This window comes from Phyllostomus discolor, chromosome 2, assembly GCF_004126475.2.
Source record: "Phyllostomus discolor isolate MPI-MPIP mPhyDis1 chromosome 2, mPhyDis1.pri.v3, whole genome shotgun sequence".
Classification (NCBI taxonomy): Eukaryota; Metazoa; Chordata; class Mammalia; order Chiroptera; family Phyllostomidae; genus Phyllostomus; species Phyllostomus discolor.
The window spans coordinates 177415294-177438396 of NC_040904.2; the positions used below are offsets into that span (position 1 = coordinate 177415294).

Sequence of the window (23103 nt, forward strand, 5' to 3'; positions counted from 1 at the left end):
ATTTGTCTTTAGCGCCATAGAGGACAAAAAAAATCACCTTCTGTTTTAAAGTAGACTTAATCGTGATCACTGACTTTGAGATCATAAAGAGGTGCTGGGTTTTCTCTGAATCATTCTATTTTTTTCTGTAAAAAGAATGGAGAAATGACATTGTTTAGCTTATTGGAAATATCCAGGAATTGTACAAGAAGGTGCTTGGTCATTCAGCTCCATAGGAAACTTAGTCAAATTTAATTATGGAAGCATTTATTGAAAAATACATGTTGGATATATTTTTATTTGTAATATTTACCCTTTAGGAGATCTTTGTTAACGAAGTAGGCAGAAGTTTCAATCTGAAGTTTTAGTAAGACCCAGAGTCAAAGTGCAGTTCATCATGATTTCATTTTGGGGCTTGTGAAAAGTAGGGAAAGTGTTAGTTTTCTGCTCCAACAGAATATCTTTCAACAAGGGATTGTATTTAAGCTAGTGAACATGCTTGTTTTTAAAATTTACTCTATTTAAATGTTTTCTCTTTGTATTTTAAGCTATGGAAGCCCAGGAAATGTCACAAAAGAATATTTTGAATTTTCTGAATTCTTTTTGAAAACCTATGCGGTGGGAATTCAGCAGGTAATAAACTTATGCTTTTTTTTTTTATTTTAATCATTGTTCAAGTACAGTTTTCTCCCCCCTACTCCCATTCCAGCCCACCCACCCAAAAACTTATGCTTTTTAAATGGAAGGATGGTTACTACTGATAGTAGTTAAATTATTTCTGTCCATTTAAAAGTAGGTTACAAACATATTAAAACACTGTGTATTTATAGGAGGTGAACTGGCAGCTCTGGAATTTAATATAGTGCAATTAGTTTTAGAACCAGGTAGCCTTGGGCAGCCACAATGTAAGTTTCCTTCCAGACTCCCAGATGCGACACGCAAACCTTTTCGGTTTGTTGGTACTGGTGTAACAGTCACCATTATTAGGTTGGATTCTTCTGTTAACTTTCTGACCTCTTACAAGTTTTTTACCTTCTGTTTCTTTGAGGCTTACCTCTTTGTTCCAAGCTTTTTTTTAAAATAAGAGTTAATGGAATACAAATTGTTCTATTTCAAGAGAAGTTGAGCTCAGAAGTTAAAGACTTTCAGCTGAGAACTTACTATTTTTTATGAAAGTTTGGGTACCATTTTATACAGTAAAAATTAGGAGTTCTTGAGAATAATATTTAAAAACAAAACAAGTGGACATGAAGATTAGTTGATCTGTATTGCCATTTGAATCATGATATTTTTCTTTATATTTCAACAAATAAAATTTATTGACTATTGAGCACTGTCTAGGTCAGGACCATACTGAAGAAGCAATGATTGCTCATATGTAGTGAAAGGCTTTAATCATATAGAGGATGTTTCTAGATTTTTATAAATTTATACATATAGGCTTCTTTATTGTAAATGATATAAAGTTAATGTTCAAACCTGTCATCTGAGATGGAGTACTTCCTTTTATAGATTATCATTTTGTCTGGTATCATTTTATGGATTATCATTTCTAAAAAATACCTTGCAGCAGTTCAGGAAAGCTATGGCTGTAACTTTGTCACAAATTATTTTATTGCCCCGTGGAACAGTCTGTAGGGAAAATTAGTGAATAAGTATTACAATGATCTGTTCAGCAGTTCACTGTGAACACTAGCATACTCAGGAAGCTGGCCAGCTGTGCCTTCTTCTCTCTCCACTGCCGTTAAACCCGTTAGGCTTCCTGAAGTTGATGTCCTCTTAAGGTGTGTTCAGTAGAGCTTTTCCAGTCTCAGATAGATGTGCGTGTGTCTAGGCACACATACATTTAAACGTCATGCCGTTGCAGCCATGTCCTAAACTGTTCGTACCTTAGTTATTTACACTGCACTTTCCTAGTATTTAAAAGTAGTTTTCTTATGAAAAAAAAAGTGTATCAAAAACTGTACTCTTCTTTACTCTTTTGCCTCATCCCCACCACCTTCACTGTGTATGAGCCACACTGAGTTGGGAACACGCTGTTCAACCGCACCCATCTTTAGCCTGCGTTGCTTGCATTTCTGAAAACCACATAGGTCCTGGAAGGACTTCAGACAGATTTTATAAACTTGAATTTTATTTAATTTGAACTGAGTTTATCTTCTGAATTTATAAATTTTGTACATGTTTTGAAAGAACCCTTTTTATTTAATTCACCAGTTCATTCATCAGCTTGCCATAAGGAAGAGATCTGGAGACCAGGAATTAGAAAACTGACTTCACTGTGTTACCTCTGACCCAGGGTCCTTGGAATAGTCATGGCTGCTTTGGGCATGGTCCCTTCCTTGTGGATAATCTCTCTCTGTTAAAAAATAACTTCTCAGTTTTGTGTTATGTTTATAAAGACTTTCTGTGGACTGAGATTCTAAAATAAAATTCTTCCATATTTCCTTCTAGGAATTTTAAGCTTTCATTTCTTTTGTTGTTGAACTATTTTCTTATCTGGAATTTATTTTGGGATGAATTTTAGTTAGCTTCATTTTTTTTTTTTTTAGAGGGCTAATCAGTTGTCTCAATACAATTTTTTTGGATAACTTATCATTTCTCTTCGTTTGAAGTGCAACTTTGATAAGTATTAAAGTATGCCTGTGGTGATTCTTGCTGTCTGGTTGTTTTCGGTGTTCATTTAGTTAAGTCTGTTGTTGCTGTTGTTTGTTTAACAGGAGTCTTAATTTACTTGAAGAGCTACTATGTGGAGTACAGTGTAGATTTACTCTGAGTAGATCCACAGGTTAGAAGTAGGACAAATGGCTGGAAATCACAGTAAGACATCATTCCAATATAACATGGATGTATCTAATAATTAAATTTGCCCACCAGTTTTCTCACAAAATATTGAGTTCCTTATAAACCCGTTAGTCTTTATATTTATGTATTCTGGGTTTTATGTCATGTCTGAAATGCTCCTCCCCTTAAATTTAAAATTGTACATGTTGTCTTATATTTTCTCTTCCTGTTTCCCTGTAGGTACTACTAAAAATTTTAGACCAGTACAGACAGAAAGAGTACGTAGCGCCTCGAGTTCTTCAGCAAGCCTTCAACTATCTCAACCAAGGGGTGGTTCATTCTGTAACGTGGAAGCAGATGAAGCCACACATACAGGTGAGTGTCGGGAGCCGTTCTCCAAATACTCGCTGGATAAGTTAGGTTTTCTAAACAAAGAAAGTACTACTAATTCATATTTTATATTGAATATATTTTTATTTCCACTAATAATTACAAATGGGTGCAATCTTATACTTATTTGAAGGACTTGGAAATTTAAGTATTTGAGAAGAGTGAGAACTTGAAGTTTTATGAGTTAGAAGGCTTCCATTGATCTTGCTTAACTTTACTTAAAGATAGAATTCCACATTGTTATTTAAAGAACAAATGAGAATGAAAAATTATGGGCCATTAATAAATAAAGTCTTATTTGCATATAGACAATTTTGAGTAATTCAACAATGTTAGGAACTGAATTTGTTTTTCCTCTTAAACTGTAAATTAAATTCTGTAATCTCTAAGATGGTATCTAAAAAGGAAAATAAATCCTTTTTCTTTGCCTTTGGTGTCCAGGATAGAATTTGTTTAGTATTATCTTATGACAGGTTTTAAGAAATATGATTTGCATTGTTTTCTGTGGATATCTTAGTATTTGTCTGATCTCCTTGATCAAAGAGGGATCATTTCTTTTCTATGAAAAGATACTGATTTCATTTTATTCACTGTGTTCCTATAAAGTACGGGTGAATTGTGATAGTATTTTTTTTTCTACTTGATGCCTTTGGCCTTACTTTTACATGGCTATAATGTAGGAATAAGAAAACTCTTATACTTAGGCTGAAATTTTCCTCTTAGAAATATTTAATTTAAGAGATGATTGTTTTTAAAAATATAATTAATTGTTAGCACACAAAAGCAGTGTACACACAGATGTGGTTTTTTTCCTTGCCGCTGAAACCTGCATTTGTAGAGTAGGAAATTAGGTTTTTGAAAATGGAAGAAGGAAAGAACATTTTTAAAAAAATTTTTTTTAAATGTTCACTATGCTCAGGTTACTTTTTTTTAATATTTTATTTATATATTTTTTAGAGAGGGAAGGGAGGGAGATAGAGAGAGAGAAACATTAATGTGTGGTTGCTGGGGGTTATGGCCTGCGACCCAGGAATGTACCCTGGCTGGGAACATTTTAATATTGTTGCTAGGTTGACATTTAGGACCAAATTGGGAATGAAAAACAGTTCACAAAAAGAAATACAATAGTAAATATAACCTTGCTTGATATTTATTTCTCTTATGTTTAATACTAATTTGTTAGTAAAACTTTATTATCCTTTCTATTCCTTCAAAGAAGAACATTTACATTCATCTCTTTCTCTGTATCTTTAATCAATCGTTTAAAAACAGTCTTATGTTTGTCCTCGCCCTCGGCCCTCTGCCCCCACCCTAGGCCCTTGCTTTCCCGTCTCACTTCAGCCACTGCCAGCTCAACGGAAAACAGCAGTTGGGAAAACTGACTAACGGTGTAAAGGCATTCAGTAAATACATTATTAGTGTTCCCCAGATCTGAATAGCATATACCCATTGGTTGTTGTTTTTCTTCCTTTGTAGAATATCTCTGAAGATGTGATCTTCTCTGTGATGTGTTACAAAGATGAGGATGAAGAGCTGTGGCAGGAGGACCCATATGAGTACATAAGGATGAAATTTGGTAATCGAGATGATTTTATTCCTCATTAGTTCCTGGGTACCTAAAATATTGTAGCTGAATTTATATTTTAAGCAGATTTTATTACTTTGCTAAATTGTCAAAGTTCTGCATTGTATAATAACCTTTGAAACTTGTGCGAGTTTCATGTTCTGTAGAACCAGTGAACTTTTGAGGCCTTTGGGTCCGGGAGGCGAAAAGCTGCTTTATTTTATCCCTCTTACGGGTGCTGAAGCAGTCTTGGGGCCATCCGTAACTTTTCTGTCATGATGCTGATCTGCAGGGATCATCCCTTTCTGTGTCTTTTGGGATACCCATTTACAGATTGGGTCGTGCTCAGTCTGGGAGATCCTTGGGATTTCTGCATGTTTGAGGAGCACCTCAATTTAGTTTGCTTCCTTATCCCAGAGACTGAGTACTGCACAAGCGAATGAGGTTATCTACAGTGGCCCCATCGTGTGGCCCAGTTTCTGGGGTGGGGTTTTTTTTTAGTTTTGATTTTCCTGGAAGCTGTTGACCGGTGTAGATTGCCTGAGTTCATTTCCTTTTATCCCCAGTTTGAATTAATTGCTTCATGGAATACTTAGGCACTTAACATTAGCAAAATGTTATTTGTACCTCTGTTTCTCCCATGACTTAGAGTGATCCGAGGGCAGGGGCTTTATCTTATTTGCTTTATTGTGCATTCTCCATTCCTTCTGCATCTCTACATACTAGTGTTTGGCCCTAGTATGTCTTCGATAAATGTTGAAATAAATAATCGGGAAAACTAGCGCTGCCCAGGGCATGTGGAAGGTGCTGCGGCAACACAGGGCTTTCCCTTATTGGGCCAGGTGTCTCTGGCTACTTGAGTTAAGCCTACTGGTATAGATGCTAGATTGCTTTTCCAGTGCTTGGTGTTGGTGTTATTTGATTCAGTAAGTGAAGAATGCCTCTTCTCTTGGAGACAAAATACAGGAACGACAAATGAATGAGAAATGGTATTTACCATCTACTTCATTCCTTCATTCCACCTTTTCCTTTTAAAAACCATTACACATGGGCATGATTTTTCCCCGTCCTAGTGCCTTTGTTTTCCTAGGAGCAGAGTGATTAGCCAGTCTCTTATCTTTTTCTATTGTATTTTTTTTCCATCACCATTTATCCCTTTTGTACCTCCCCCCCCCCCCCCCCCCCCGCAGTCACCACACTGTTGTCCATGTCCACAAGTTCTTTTTCCTTTTTGCTGAATCCCTCCACTCCCTAACCTCCCTGCCCCCAGAGCTGTTATCCTGCTCTCTACTTATGAGTCTCTGTTTTGCTTTTTAGTTCAGTTTGTTCATTAGATTCCACATATCAGTGAAATTATATGGCATTTGTCTTTCTCTGACTGGCTTATTTCAGTTAGCATAATGTTCTCCAGATCCCTCCATGCTGTTATAAAAGGTAAAACTTTCTTCTTTTTTTCATGGCCAAGTAGAATTCCATTGTGTAAAGGTTGCATAGTTGTTTTACCCACTCACCTATGGATGGATACTTGGGCTGCTTCCAAACCTTGGCGATTGTAAATAACACTGCAAAGGTCATACGGGTGCTTAATGTTCTTTTGTGATGGGGGTCTGCGTCATTATGGATGGAAATGAGACATTCACACAGATTACCAGATTACCGAATCTGGTAGAGGAAAAGGGACAGCATGGCTTTTCTTTCTAGGGGAGCAAAAGCCTCCGCCCTTGCTCCAATGAGCTTTTATTGTCTTACTGGGCACATTTCAAGAAGATCCTCATTAACTATGCACAGGCTCGATTTAGGTGGTTACCTTTTACAGAAAACAAAGGAGCCATTGCTGCTAATCACATCATAGAAGAGGGATATTTGCAAATGAAAAGGCAAAAGTATTTGGACTGGTTACACTCATCCTTGGAAGGTTTAGTATGGTTTTTAGGAAGTTGCTTTGCAGTACATGTCAATTCAGGGTGAGGGAGTTTTAGTAAAAAGCAAGACTCATAGCGGCCTAAGTACATTGCAGGCCTGATCCCCCATAGGAGAACATATCCATGGGTGTGGGTCCTGTGTATCTCTGAGTTCGAGCTGGGCCTATGCCACACAGAGTGGTCTACTACACTTTTGATTAGTGTTTTGGGTTCCTTTGGGTATGTTCCCAGCAGTGGGATTGCTGGGTCAAAAGGCAGATCCATTTTTAATTTTTTGAGGCATCTTCACACTGTTGTCCACAGTGGCTGCACCAATTTGCATTCCCCCCAGCAGTGCAGAAGGGTTTCCCTTTCTCCACATCCTTGCTTATTGATGACAGTCATTCTGACTGGTGTGAGATGATGTCTCATTGTGGTTTTAATTTGCATCTCTCTGATCATTAGTGATGTTGAGCGTCTTTTCATGTCTTTCTGTCTTTTTCAATGCATTTTTTACATGTTTAGCTTTTCTGTAATACCTGTTTTTTTTGTAATGTCAGAGTAATTGTTCAGCTGTTCAGAAAGTTACCATTATTTCTTTTTTTTTTTAACACTTGGTGTTTTTTTTTTCTTTATAGATTTTTTAATATTGATTTTTGGAGAGAGGGGAAGAAAGGGAGAAAGAGAGGAAGAGAAACATCAATGTGTGTTTGACTCTCACATGCCCCCTACTGGGGACCTGGTTGACAACCCAGGCATGTGCCCTGACTAGGAATCGAACCGGTGGCTGTTTGGTTTTCAGGCTGACATTCAGACCACTGAGCTACACCAGCCAACACACACTTATTCTTCTTACCAAATAAGATACTGTTTTTAGAAATAAAGTAAGAGCTATGAGTATTGACAGATTTTACATTTTATTGGTTAATAGAGAATATGGATAACTCAAGACTAGCTGAAGTGCTTTTTCCTTAACCATTTCCTTTTTATCAACCATAGATGCAGTGGCTAGTTTTGATTTTTATATTTTACTTTTGTATAATATACATAGAGAACAATTATTACATTAGTTTTCTTTTTATATTTTTGTCACTTGCAATTGTGCATATGAATGAAACACTCCTATCTAAGTGTATTGACTGATATTAATAATAAAGTTTTTAGATTCAGTAACAAGTACAAGAACCCAGGCTTTGATGTTAAGGCAGCCTGGGTGTGAGCGCTAGGTTGGTCATCTCCTCTGGGCACTGGGGGCAGGTTACTGAACCTCTCCGAGTTGCAGTGTTTTCAGCTATAAAGTGGGCAGTGGTAAGAGTGCAGATGGATTAAATGGGATGGATAATACACGTAACTAGTTGTGTTAACAGCTTAGTATGGAATACTATTGAATACATGCTGGTTGAAATCTTGGTATTGTCACAGGTGGGCACAGGTAACTAGGTTCTTGGTGATCGGGAGAAAGAATTGAACCAAACACCCAGAGTTTATAGCAGAGAACATGGGAGCAGGCCAACTCCAAGCAGAGATTGACCTCATGGGCTGGAGAGACTCTATTCTTATAGGGCGGATCCTTCCTGGCTAGTTTTGGTGGGCTTTTACTGAGCGTGTACAAGTAGTTGTATTACTTTAAAGCTATTGCGCATGTGGTCTCCCATGATCCTCCCCGATTGGCCACCAGGGAAGAGGGTCCCACAATGCTACCGAATTGACCCCTGTTTCTCCTGGGGTCCCCCTGTACTAGGGTCACCTTTCCCTTCGCCAGAGAATTATAGCTCTCCATGTTAGAGACTGTTGAAAAGGAAAGGAATTATTTATTCAAGTTATACAGATTTAAGAGTAATGACTTAATGTCTTCATTGAAATCCCAAAGTCCCTTGAAACACCCACAAACACACACAGTCCTTCCTTCCCCCTTTGCCCAGTCTGAGGTACCGTATCTCAGAAAAGGAAATAGAAGTCCATAGCTCAGACAGCTCCTGGTTCTTCCCAGTAATCCATTCTCGGCTGGTAGGCCTCCCTCGGTTCCCAGCACCATCAGCTGTGTTGCAGGGATCTCCAGCTAAAGCCGCTTGGTGGTTCTCTGCTGAAGCTGAGTGGTGATTCTTCTCATAGCTGTGGTGGGTCCCCACTCTACCAAAAGCACTTGGTTCCCCTCACTGCCACAGCTTCATGGTCCTCCCTTCAGTGGCTGCTGAGTCTGGGTTTAAATATCCTTCCAGCTTTACTGGGCTGCCATCATGAGTCTGTACAGGGGTGGACCCATGTTGTGGAGCCAATCATCTCCAAGCTCTCACGCAGGCCCTGCAACTAGGAGGAGTTGCCTCCCAGTTACATCTTGAGGGGAAGTTCCTTCCATCCCCCTGGCTCAGAGCATGGCCACAGCTATTTAACATATCTATGCAACCAGTTAAAGGTTATAGATATGTTAAATGACCACACCAGAGGTTAGCTGCAAAGTTTAGTTGCTATGCAAAACAGCTCTCAACAGGCCCTGCTCTATTTGTCCCTTCCCCCAACTCACACCTGTGGTGGAGGGTGAGGACATCCTATACATCTTTCTAATATTGTCTGGGCACCTTGAATTCTGGACCCCATTACAAATCCTTCTTTCGGGGGTCCCCTGGCTGCACCCTCCTACACCCAGAGCCTAGAACAGTGCCCAGCACATAGTAAGCACTAAATAAATTTTCACTGTTTTTTGCTAGAGGTACAGCAGTTGCCTTGTCCTCAGTGAAACAGATATCCTAAAATGGGTTGCTTTTTCAAATATGATTGCCTAAAAAGACAGCCTGTAGAGTTTGATGCTTTTGTGCATGAAGACTGTGATAGCCCCTTAGCTCTTGTATGCGATCAACCAGTGTTATGTGGGGGCTGTTTTGTTTCTTGGTTTTGGAATAGTGATTAATCAGGTTTAAAATATATAGGAAGTAATTATATTTTTACTAACAAGGTTTAACCTTTTACCATCTTAGATATTTTTGAAGATTATGCTTCTCCTACCATAGCAGCCCAGACGCTCTTATATACTGCTGCGAAGAAAAGAAAAGAGGTACATAGTTATTCTTTGTAAATCCTGTGTTGTTTGATACTTTAATATAACCCTAGCAATTGAAAAATGGTATTATTCGTTATAATCTGTCACTTTAAGAATGCTTTCCTGTCCTAGTAAGTGCAAAGTGTTATTTTGTTTTCTTATTTATAACTACTTGATAAAACACAATAAAGTGGCTTTAATTTTGAAAATTTGTGTTTTGTATATATTATAATAATGTGGTGAAAGCTAATGTACACTAAAATGTATTCTTCTATTTCTTTAGGTGTTGCCAAAAATGATGACATTCTGTTACCAAATCTTAACAGACCCAAACTTTGACCCTAGGAAGAAAGATGGAGCCCTGCATGTGATTGGTTCCCTAGCTGATATTTTATTGAAGGTTAACTTGTTTAAAATTTAATTTACTTAAAACTGTAAAGCACAGGCAGATGAGAGAATATGATAGTTACGGATAATTTAAAACTAGTGACTGCTTCTGCATGACTGAGTTGACTGTAAATATTCTTTCTGTCACCTGTTTCTTTAGTTAAAAGGAACATTTGACTTTTTTGTCAGTGTTTCCGTATGAAACTGTTGTTTTATTAAAAAAAAACATGAAATGGCTTTATTCATTTCTACAAAAATCAGTCAGTATCAAATAGTATTTAAGGTACAACTTTTATCTTATTTTAAAATAAGCAATATGTAGGTGAAGTAATTTTATGAAATTATAAATAGAAATATGTTAAATGTAAGTTATAATAAATATACTTTATTGGAATGTGATTTCTACATATGAAAAAAACATTGATAAGTTGAAACCTAGTTTCTGTTTCCTAACAGAAGAGTTTATTCAAGGACCAAATGGAGTTGTTGCTGCAGAATCACGTCTTTCCATTATTGTTGTCTAACCTGGGGTATCTTCGAGCTAGAGTAAGTTTTTCGTATTTTCATTACATATCTTAAAATGTTCATTTGTAAGGTAATTATTGAACTAAATGTTTTTGAATAAGTTGACACATATTAAGGTGAAGTGAAGTCAGATTGTTTCTTATGTCACATAAGCTGAATAAAGAACAAACTAGTAAATAAAGGGATTTGTGGATTTTAATTCCAGCTGTTTTCATTTTCCACCCTAGCTTCACTTCCTGCAGATGCAGAGCATGCAGTGAGGGCGATGATGTTATAGCCACGGTGCAGAGTAAATTCATACACCGATTAATTTTCAGTGTCCAAAAAACAGCATGGAATTCTAGTTTGGCTAAAAACCTGATTATGATTTCTAGTATATAAGGTACATATGCCTTAGTAAAGTGGAGAAAATGATAATCCATGTAAACTTATTTGTGTTCTAAGTGTGCATTACTCCTAGAAGCAATATATTTTATGGAGAAATAGAACTTTAATTTAAGAGCCTAGTATTTATCTTTATAACTACATCAACACAAAAATTTCTTGCTAAACACAGCATATGTTATTAATGCCTTATACATTTTAAAGCATTTTATAAACAAGATAATTATCACTAGAGAAATATTTGGGCAAATGTAGATTAGAGATGTCAAGCACGCTCAAGTATTTTTATAGGTAAGCTGCTATCTCTGAGAGTATGTATAAATTCTAATTCTCTTGATAAAAGTCTTTGGTAATTCAAATTAATTACTGTTGATTGTATTTAATGCACATAGAAAAATTTAAAAAAGTAGTAATATGATTCTGTGGTCTAACAGTTTAAGATTTGGTCATCTATACAAGGTGTAAAATTCTTCATACCTCACGTGAATGGAAAAAGGAGGTTTGGTGGGGTGTAAGGGGAAGCGGTGTTTCATGTTTGCTGCACAGGCTGGCCTGTGGATGTCAAACATTGGTTTGTAGTGGCTTTAACATATAAATAATAAAGTAGGTATGGATCATAATATTTATTAAAAGCATAAACAGGACTTTTTTTCTTTTCCCTTTTTTAAGGCATGTTCTCTGAATTATTCAGTTTTTCAACACATGGTTCACAAACTTTAAGCCAGTTCCAGCATAGGGGCTAGGTTAGGATTTATATTTGAAATTGGGGGGACTTTCTTCTTTATAGACACTTAAATTTGGCTCTGTTTTCTTTTTCCTGCGAAAAATGCTATTGCATATAGATAATTTAAAAGTAATCAAACTGCCTGTTTAAAAATAAAATGGCTGGGAAATCCAGAAGTTAGCAACTAAGGCTTATGTGCTACCCTCCAAAAAATAAATAGCACTCGGTAGAATTAATGATATGTAAGTTATGCATGCCATTATTACAGAATGCCATAAGCCTAATAGTTCCCTATTTACGTTCTTATAACGTAGTCCTGTTGGGTACTTCATGCGTTCAGTTCTTTGAAGTTTCATAATGAGCTCAATCTGAGAAATGCAGTTGAACTGGCGAAGAAGAGCCTGATTGAAGATAAGGAGATGCCTGTCAAAGTCGAGGCCGCCCTTGCTCTCCAGTCATTAATTTCCAACCAGACACAAGGTAAAGCCAGAATTACCTTTTAGAAGGTCTGCTTGCTTGTTTGTTTGTATTTGGACGTGGTCTTCTCAGGTAGTTTTCTTCAGTTGCTTCCCTACTGAGGATGATTCTATAAGTCTTAAGATTTTGGGTTTGGATTTTTCAACTTCTGCCCCCTCAGAATTTAATAGGAGTTTATTCTTGACCTTTTTAGGAATTCTTTTTCGCTGTGGTTTCCAGAAAAATTTTAGATTAGGGAACAAGTTGATAATTGTTGGGCATTATGGTAGACTGGGAATTCAGAGACTTGGTGTCTAGTTTTGATTGTGCTACTAATTTGCCACATAAACCTGGGCAAGGCACATGATTTGTTAAGGCTTAGATATCCATATATTAAAGTTTAGGGGGTTGGGCCAGATGGCTTCAAGATTCTTTCAACCCTAAGATTCTATGGTTTTGCTACTTCTGAAAGTAGCAACTGTCATTTCTAGTAAGTGATAACATAGATATTTCATTTGTTTAGAAGAATATTCCTTTCCAAGTTCAAATAAACCTTTGGAAGTAAGCATGAACCCAGTTTGCCTCTATTCAACAGTGTTTGAATGGAAGTCTGAATTTTGTATAAGGATACATGGGGAGGAGGCTGGATAGAGATGAGGTGGGGCAGGGGATGGGCACCGTCAGTACTGGGGATAGTTCTATGTGCATATTTTTTATACTCTGTCATGCTAATGACAGAACATATTTGTAATTTAAATTTCTCAGTGGGGGCTGTCGGCATTTTGGGCAGGACAGTTCTTTCCTGTGCAGGATTGATTATCCCTGTGTTGCTGCGGGGCATATTAATGTGTTGATGGAGAATATTTTGGTACAGCATTGTAACTTACTGAACACAGAACAAGAATCTATCTAGAACCTGTTACACTGTGTCACTTTACCTTGTGAGCAAGTTAATTCTTTTTATCACTTGTGAATGGCTAATTTTTTAGTGATTTTGTTTGTTTTATTGCATTAGCTAAGGAGTATATGAAGCCACATGTGAGGCCTATTATGCAGGAGCTATTGCATGTTGTTATAGAGACAGAAAATGATGATGTAACTAATGTTATCCAGAAGATGATATGTGAATACAGTCAAGAAGTAGCCTCAATTGCTGTTGATATGACCCAACAATTGGTAAGACTGGGAAAAGTTTTATGTTAGTTTGGTATAAAAGCCTTGAATAATCTAAATAAATTAAATTGCAAAATTTAGAGTTCAGTTTTATGTGTAACTACAATGTTAATATAAAAATGTTTGCTCTGCTAATCTTGACAGTTAATTTCTATATTTAATTAGATTTAAATCTAACAACATTTAAGATGATCTGCTGTTATCTATAATATTCTGAGATTTCATAATGACTGACCTTAATGCAAGCCTTCTAAATTTTCACTTTCTGGGCTTTGAATCATGAAACTCATTGTTTTTCAGTTTTAGGCAATTTCTTATATTACTTCCTTTATTACTTCCTTGATGAATTTTTCCCTGCCTTTTTTTTTTTGTGTCCTGTAGTTCTGATGTAGAATATTGGGCCAGGACTGAGGTTCTGATTTCCTTACCTTTCTCTGCCGTCTGCCGTGTCTGTTCTTTTTGTCTCTTTTCCTAGGTGATTCCTTGACTTTGTCTTCTAAACCTTCTGTCGAATTTTTCATTTGAGTATTACTAGATTTCAGTTCTCCTAGATTTTGGATGTACTTGTTTCATGACAACCAGAAGTTAAATACTAGCTCTCTGATTGTAATAGCTAATGTATATTCTACTCCAGCAGCTAGATAAGGAAAAAATGGCTATGTTTGAAACATGACAGGTTCTGTCATTGATCACTTGGCAAAGTGCATGACTTTGCCGACATTTATGTGTGTGACACTGCTCTCTGCTCACTTATAGTGAAGAGGAGTGGGTACGATGATACTGATTGTTGAATGTGTTTATGTTAATTTCATAGGCAGAGATATTCGGTAAAGTTCTTCAAAGTGATGAGTATGAAGAAATCGAAGACAAAACAGTAATGGCCATGGGAATTTTACATACCATTGACACTATCTTGACAGTTGTCGAAGATCATAAGGAGGTGGGATTTCTTTGTGTTTTATTTTGTCATTATAGTACATTAACTGAAATTCATGTGGTCAGTGGGCACACATTTTAAAGTCCTGACTTTTAAATCGATATTGAGTTATGTCGCTAAATGTTAAAAATTATCCTCAGATTTTAAAGACATATTAAAATGATTGAGGGGAAATATTAAATGTGGTTGTAAGTATGTACTATATCCTTTTGTTCTGAACTGAACTAAGTTCAGTACATCACATCTACTCTGTGCCGGGCTAGCTCTCTAGGGAATACCAAACTGAGTAAGACTTGATTTTCCCCTTCTGGAATCCATAGTCTAGTCTTCTTGGTAGAGAGTGATAGCCATTCAGTCACAGTGGCAAGTGTTAAATAATGTAACAAAATTCTGACGTAACAATTATTGTGAGGGTAGAAGGGAAGAAGAGCTTAAAACATAATTTCTCCTAAGCTGAATTCCAGAACAGTTCGGGAAAAGGGCTGTGCAGACAGTCATCCAGGGCTTTCCCACCGGTCAGCCGGTAGACTCCTACCCGCTGCCTTCCTGAGTTAGATGGAGCAGGCAGTGGCAGAGTCCTCTTGCAGAAGAGGAAAACAAGGTTTGGGTAGTCTCAAGGGACGTGTTCAGGGTTACCAGATTTTGGGTTTGCAGTCCAATCGTTCTGATAATGTATTACTTTATCCCCATCTAAAACCGCTGCTTTCTTCCTCAGGTATCACATAACCTTTCCTTCATTCAAATTAGATTTGTGTTCTTGACCTCTGTGAGCTCAGTTAGCTTGTCTGGCAGTGAGGGCAGCTCTTGTTTTATACAGCGAGGACTTAGGAAGCAGGTGCCAGTCCTTTAACTAACATTGTTAAACTCCGTGGCTGTTGATTTATCCTGTGTTTATCACAAAGCAAATCAGGATTACCAAATCCTTAAAAACGGTTCGATATTCTTTGCCTGGGTAGGCCTTCTTTCACCTAAAAGGCTTAATGTAAATTTCAATTTCCATATTCATTATTTTATTTTAGTTTTGCATCCTTTTGAAACTGTATGGCCCTCTTGGGGACAGTGAGGTGTTCCAAATTAAATCATAACAGTATACTTGAGGGTAATTCCTTTACCTTATTTGTGGAACTTATACTTTAAATTTGAAGAGACCTGAGAAATCACCTAGTCCAGTTTTCCAAAGTGTGTGTGGAGGAGGGAGAGTAGTAGAATGAGCGGCAGGATTATTTTGAAAACTAAACAGCATTTTATATTTCTGTTTTAATTTTTTACTTGATATTAAATTGATTTTGAATTTCAAGTAAAGTTAAAGGAGCATGCGAACTTACTGTGATTAATTATCACGGGGGGAGAGGGTTCAAACTGAGAGCACTAATCAAATCCAGCTTGCTCGCTTACACATGAGAAAACTTAAAGCCTTCAGCTAAATGACTTTTCCAAGGTCACAGATTAGTGATTCCCAACCATTTTCTCTTATGCCACACACAAACTAATTACTAAAATTCTGCAGCACACCAAAAACTTTTTTTTTTTGGCAATGTGACCAAAAAAAAAACCCAGGTATAATTTTGATTCATTCATACCACACGGCTATTGTTGTGGTGGCTGTTGTCATCTTTTTATTTGACAATCTAAGGGAAAGAGGTCAGTGCCGCTGACTGAATAGTCAGGTGTTGCATGTTTTAAAAATTCTTGTGGTACTCCATCTGAAAAGTGCCATCATAGATAATTGGGGGCAAAACAAGGACTGGAATATTGTCTCCTGGTTGCCTGTCCTATGATTTTAAATTCCAGGTTGTCCAGGCAGTGAAAGACAAATGCCATATGATTTCACCTTTAACAGGAACCTAAACAACAAAAGAAAGAAACAAGCAAAATATAGTCAAAGACACTGAAATGGAGGACAGGCTGACAGTGACCAGAGGGGAGAGAAGAGGGAATTTCAGAGGGGAATGGGAAGGGTTTACAGGAACAAATTTAAAGGACACATGGACAAAAACTAGGGGGAGGGTGGTAATGGAAGGGAAGTGGGGAGGGTTGGGTGGGTGGGCTGGATTGGGAGTAAAAGGCAGAAAACTGTACTTGAACAATGATTAAAATAAGATTTAAAAAAAGTAAAAAATAAAATCCAGGTTGTTAAAAGCAGAGTTTGAAAACAGTATTTTCTCAAAAGGGAATGTCATATGTGTGTGATTAATATGCAAATAATGTGTGAAGAGCACAATTAAAAGTCTAAAAGCAGATCTTAAGCATATGTGGCTTTGCTTAATGGTTTTAAATATATTGACAGATTTTTAAACTGGGAAATTTTGGATTATTTGAACTTGAAGACAATTGTTTAAGCTGAATATTGTTTAAGACAATTGTTTTAGCTGAATATTGTAGAATACTTGCGAGAGTTGAACTCTAGGATATGTAGATGAAAATGTAACACAGAGTGGGTTTTCATTTTTTTTAATTTAAAAATTATTTTGTACAAACACATATTGAAAAATCAAAGATGTGAAAAGGTATTCAGTGAAATTTCACCCTCTCACTCAGCTCAGTCATCTATCTGATTCTCCTCGCAAGGAGGAAGCTCCTTTACCAGGTTTTTTGTGTCCTTCCAGAGATTTTCCTATTATAATACCCTGGCAACAAGTGAGTAGAGTATGTGCATTTTTCTGTAATGAAAATGATAGCATATGGTTTTCATCTGCCATTTTTTTAGTTACTGTTTCTTTGAGTCTTCCATATTAGTCAATAAAGTTACATATTTGTAATAGTAGCATAATATCTCTTTGTATGAAATGTCAGATTTATTTAACCAGTCCCTTGGTAATGGATTTAATTATCTCTTGTTAGGTGGACATTCCATTGTCCTAAATCTATGTAAATCCCTACTTTTTTTTTAAATCCTCACCCAAGGATATATGTATTGATTTTAGAGGGAGAGGAAGAGGAGAAACATTGATGAGGGAGGGAAACATCGATTGGTTGTCTCCCGCACACACCGCAACTGGGGATCAAACCTGCTATCCAGGCGTGTGCCCTGACCAGGAATTGAACCCGAAACCCTTTGGTGTACGGGATGATGCTCCAACCAACTGAGCCACTCCTCCAGGACCAAAGTCTACTTTTAGATCACTGCCAGTCTGGTAGATGATCCTGTGCTAATCCTGTGCTAATCCTGTGCTTAGAATTTGTACTCTTATTATGTACTTAAACATGTTTTTATAAGGTTAAGGTCCGTTTATATTTCTTTTTTGTAATTTTTTGCCTTTCTTTTTGTTGATATGATTTCATGTGAGGGAAATTTTATCTGTAATATCATTTGAAAATATTTCCCTCACTTTTTCATTTATCTCTGGCTTCTACCTGCTTTATGCAGACATTTTTAATTTTTGATATCAAATGACTCAATATATTTATTTCTGGTTTCTGGGCTTTGAGTCATTTTTTTTCTTTAGTATTATACACAGTTCTTTGTATATCTTCTAGAATTTTTCATGTCTAAAGTTTTAATGTTGAAATCTTTAATCTATTAGGAATTTATTTTGGTATAAAATATGAGGTAAGAAATTAATTTGGTTTGTAATTTTATTATGGATTTAATTCTCATTTCCATAATTGGTTTACATTTCAGAACTTTCTGGTATTCTTACATGTTTAATTTTTCACATGAAGTTTAGAATTAACTTGTCAACTTCTCTGAAAAAAGCCCTGTTGGCATTTTTATTGGGATTATTGTAACTTTATAGATAAACTTCAGGGTTACGATGAATTTTAAACTGTTTAACACTTGTCTTTAGGTTACTCAGCAGTTGGAGAATATCTGTCTGCGGATCATTGACCTCGTGTTACAGAAACATGTGATCGGTAAGTTCAGAGGTTGAATAAAGATGTGAATTGAGAATTTCAAAAAATCTAATGAACTCGCAGTGCATTTTTAGCCCTTTAAATTCAAGAAGATAGACAATTTTGAGAGAGAAGATGGCAGACTCTCCAGTTTTTAGATGTACTTTCTAATATTTGTATTTTTATTTAGAGAGAAATTTTGATGCATCCAATAAAGAATTTTTGGTCTTAGAATTTTTAAAGGGCAGAGAAGTTAAAAGTTTACATTTTTAGAAACCGAGAACCGGGGTGGGGTTCAGGCGAGGTCACTTGAATCTGGGATGGAGAATTGTGCAGTGATGGCACGTCTTATCGGAAGCGTGGCTTCGTTGCTCTGCTGTCTGTTCCAGTGCCTGGCTTCTGAGTAGAATTAGTAACCATGCTGGATTTTATAAACCAATAGGAGTTTGTAGAGGAGGCTACTTTTCCATATAGTCAAGCCTTTTGAAGATGCTAGTCCCAAGGCATTTGGACTTGAGGGAGATGCACCCTGTGTAGTCCACAGATAGAGAGATGCAAGAAAAGCCTGTTACTGCTTAGGAGCAGTTGTCGCCCAGCTTGAGCATGTACTTCTAATATATATGGGTAATATTTGCATGTACATTTATAGGCAATATAGATATATTACTTACATTTCCATACATAAAAATAGAAATGTAAAAGGATGAGATTAAAGGTGTTCTAGTACATTCCTCTCCCATCTCAGTGAATCATCTTGCATACTGCCTAGGGCACATGCTCCTTGTTTTTGAAGTCATTGTTATAAAGTAGTAGTTTTCAACCTTTGGTGTGCATGAGAGTCACTAGGAGCTAGTTAAAGTGAAGATTCCTGGACTTCACTAAAGTGAAGTAGTCCCAGAGATTCTGATCTTAATTTGAGGCAGTGCCCAGGAATCTGCATTTTTACTGACTATTCCAGGTGATTCTCATGCAGGTGAAACAGTAACTTGGAGGTGCTTTCTATTAATAGGACCCCTAGATGCAAGTGCCTTTCTTTATTTTCTTACTAGAGCAAATGCAAAACAGGTAACATTATCTAGTAGCCAGAAAAGAGTCATCATTAGTAATTGTAGGAAATTTGGTGGCTATTTTTTAAGCCTGGCTATTGTGGAAACGAGGAATTCTTAATGAAAGTGTTATAGTAATAAACAGTGATTTATGACATGATCAGAGTCTTAGTTAACTTCTTACTGCACCCAAGGCCAACTTTTACTTTTTAGCAAAGCATCAATTTGTATAAAGCGGGTAAGGGTAAGTGAGGTTGTTACTCATCCTTGGGGGATGTGTTCTAAGACCTCAGTGGGTGCCTAAAACTGTGGGCAGTCCCAAACCCCGTATGTAACTGTATTTTTCTGTACATGCATAGCTATGATAAAGTTTAATTTATAAGTTAGGCACAGTAGGAGATTAACAACAACAATAATAAAATAGAACAGTTATAAGAGTATACTGTAGTAAAAGCTATATGAATGGCTTTGAGACCATTGCTAAGTAAAACAAGGCCATTATGATGGAACACAGAAACGGTGAGACTGTGACAGTCAATCTGGTAAGCGGTGGCTACTAAGTCATGGATTGTGGCGGGGGGGGCTCCGTCTGCAGAGCCCCCGCTGGCCACTGTGGATAAGAATAAGTCTACCAAGACATGATCTGCTTGGAAAGGAAAGGTAGCCAATCTCTCAAAGGAGAAGGGCCAGGAGCTTGTTCCTTAATGGGCTTTTATTGGGTTTAATGTGCATAAGAATATAGGGGGTATATGTAAAGCTCATTTGTCATTGTCAGGCAAGGCAGTAATGATCAAATAATAGATAACATTCAAAGAACTATGAAGGTTTATTCTGAGTCAGGGTCGCTTAGCTAAAGGGCTATAAAACTTTGGGGAATGAACTCATTTCCTGCTTGGATCCTTATCAGAAAACTGAGGGCATTCTTAGTAAACCAGGTTTCACAGGATTTTGTACATTCTTTCTTAGGCCTGATCGCCCTGGGGAACCTGCCCTTTCCAGCACAGGGCTGCACCCACCTCCAGCATTGTTTCAGGCTTAAGTCAGGCAGGTGAAGTAAGGCAGCTAAGAGATTAGGAGACTTCTTACAGACAGAATGAAGACTCAGGCTATGTCAAAGCTGAGGGGCGAGGGTCCATGACCCCCTTTTTCTATAGCCCCCCAAGTCCTTCCCTGAGGGCCCCTTTGAGACCATGCCTGTCTTAGGTTGTCCTTCCCTTGAGGAATCTTACCCATCATTGGCTAACCAGTCATCTGCCTGGGGCCAAGCAGGGTGAAGTAAAAGGGGGCAGATTTGGCATCCCTGCCAGGAAGATAAGCTTTGTCTCCTTAGTGGCTGTTGGTCCCAAGGTCTTTCTACTCAGCCTTAGCCATGGGGGGTTACAGCTTCTGAAACCAGGCAGGGTGGTTCCTAACAGTGGGTGGGTAGTATATACCGTGTGGATACTCTGGGCAAAAGGATGACTCATCCCCAGCAGGACAGAATGGGATGGTGTGAGATTTCATCATGCTGCTCAGAACAGTGTGCAGTTTGAAACTTAAATATGTTTACTTTTGGAATTTTTCGTTTAATAGTTTTGGACTGCAGTTGACTGTAGGTAACTGAAACCATGGGAATAACCATGGTAACTGTGGATAAGGGGGGACAACTGTTTTGGAATTATTTGAGTCTTATGCTAAGACACAGATAAGAGATATAAAAATATCATATACTTAATGGTGAGAGAAGCGGCAGTGGCCAGGCAGCCTAGGTGTGCAAAGGTTCCTGCTGTCACGATGCCCAGGAGGAGGGCCCCCTTGAACAAGGGGTGGCGAAGGAGGAGATCAGCGAGGTGGTCAGCTAAACCTGCTTTTGCAAAGTGGAAACAAAGTAGAAAAAGGTGGCAGGAAAGGATAAATCTGCAGACAAAAAAATGCAAACAAAAAAAAAAGGGGAAAGGGGAGCAACGGGAAGACAGGCTGAAGTGGCTCATTAGAAAATGAAAGTGGAGACACTGAAAACAGGAGCCTGGCCTACGTTGAAGCAGCTGAGAAAGAGGCATATCTGATGGGTGTCACCTGCCGTGTCTTACCAGTGTCCCCTGTCTCCTTTCCTGCCCAATCCAGAGGAGTATTTTCATCAAGTATTCTGTTAAGGCAAGTTTTTGTAGCTCTAGAATAATTTTTAAGGAGCAGGAAACTCCACCTCATCCCATTTTTAAGTGTGAATGCTTTTTTTTGAGAGGTGAAATTATTTACTGTGTTTTTTTTTTTTTTTGGTATAACCAGAAAATAGTGGTATATTGAATATGGGAGGTTTTGATTATTTTGGGCGTCAGCTAACAGTTCATAGATGGAGTAGTTTTTATATCCTGTAAGGCAGAGCATATGGAGTGGCAATTTGGAGTCAGTTGTGCATTTAATATGTTGTGAACATTTTAAATTGCTTCTGTTCTCATGTTTTTGGTAGAATTGTTTACTTAAAGAAAAATCACTCCTTGATCTTGGCTGTCCCTGTCAGAATCGTATGCACTCTGTAACAGCTTTGGAATGATGGTCCAGTTTTCCTAGTTACTTTGTTAATGTGCTATGAAAGATTGGAAATTTGATTGTGTAGAACATATGATATTAAATTGTGAATTAGTGGGACTTCGATATAACAGCATGTTGACATTTGAAGCTATTGGTACTTGAAACTCTATTAAGGAAAATTAGCCTCCATGTTTTCAGCTGGGAACTCACTGGAGTGAACTCCTTAGAAAAGAGCCACAACTACGTGACTTTTTAGGTGCATGGTATGTATGTTAGGAATGGTGTACAGATTGAAATGTCTGTGTACTTAGCCTCAAAACAACCAATAGTTATGAAAGAAAAAATTGCTAGATACTTAAAATGCATCTACAAAGGGAGGTAGAGAAGTTTTCTTTTAATTGCTTAAGTATTCTAGAATTATAAATATTTGCTTTTCTTCCAGGTAGCAGCAAGAATTATTTTGTGATTACTCATCTCTACTTTTTTTTAGGATATTATTATTGCCATTGGAGATGTCAAAATTGGGAAGGTGATAAGCTTAAAAAGAATATGTTCACTTTTATCCTTACTTACGGAAGAGATTGTAACAGAAAATTCTCCATTTAAATTTAAAGTAATCTTGAGGAGGAAAACTGTGAAGTAAGACAGAAGGGAATAGTTTATCCCAACCTTCTGTAATCCAACTATACCAGCATTTGATTTGAGCAATTGTAGCATCAGGATGTTGAGAAAAGGAAAGGGACCTATTTCTTAGGAGCAGAGAGGAGAGGAAAAAACCGTGGTTCAAATCACCTGTCCCTTCCCAAGTCCCAGGGTGATGGATAATCTCTCTTACATTTCTAGCTGTGATGCATTTAATGCTGATGGCCCTTTTGAATCAATATTTGGCCACACAGGATCTCAGATAAAAACAAAATATATACGGTTCTGGAAGATGTCACAGGTTGAATCTGTTCTTCCAGGACCCCAACCACAGCAGTCTGACCATGTTTATGTCCATGGTCCAGTCTCTTTCCATTATCCCACTTGCACTTTCTTCTCTGCCTGTTTTTGTTGCTGATTTAAAATTTTATTCACTAGAAGCCAGGCTTAGCTATTACTGCTTTAACTGCTTTATCACGTGCACAAAGTCAAACTTCATAAAACCATCCTACCCTAACATTTAGTCTTCTGGAGACTAAGAATGTTACAGAAACATTCTTCTTGAGAATGATTGCAATAACTTCTGGTCAATTTAAGCATAACTGGAATTTAGGGGGAGGATATTTGGTGGCTTACTGAATCAATGGGAAGGCTGGAGTTGGGTAGAGCCAGCAGGGTTCTGCCATAGAAATTGTCTACTTAGAAGGCTGGAGCTGCCTTTGTCACCACTGGGTTCAAGGCTGCTGCCCATCACAGCCTGGACTCCAGCACAGCCTCAGGAAATCATCTGTAACAGCTTTGTGCCTTCTAGTTTCTCCCTCAAGTTTCAAAGTCC

The 23103-nt window shown here is 37.5% G+C and overlaps 1 protein-coding gene across 1 annotated transcript in view; it reads left to right on the forward strand.

Annotated features, from left to right (window-relative positions):
* IPO8 (importin 8) overlaps positions 1 to 23103 on the forward strand; it is a 57254-nt gene that overhangs the window by 18497 nt on the left and 15654 nt on the right. The window contains exons 8-17 of the mRNA XM_028531757.1: positions 528 to 612; positions 3004 to 3138; positions 4630 to 4729; positions 9591 to 9667; positions 9936 to 10052; positions 10496 to 10585; positions 11987 to 12152; positions 13144 to 13304; positions 14116 to 14241; positions 18027 to 18093. Of these exons, the coding sequence (XP_028387558.1) occupies positions 528 to 612; positions 3004 to 3138; positions 4630 to 4729; positions 9591 to 9667; positions 9936 to 10052; positions 10496 to 10585; positions 11987 to 12152; positions 13144 to 13304; positions 14116 to 14241; positions 18027 to 18093 (1124 nt within the window). The remainder of the gene's footprint in view (positions 1 to 527; positions 613 to 3003; positions 3139 to 4629; positions 4730 to 9590; positions 9668 to 9935; positions 10053 to 10495; positions 10586 to 11986; positions 12153 to 13143; positions 13305 to 14115; positions 14242 to 18026; positions 18094 to 23103) is intronic.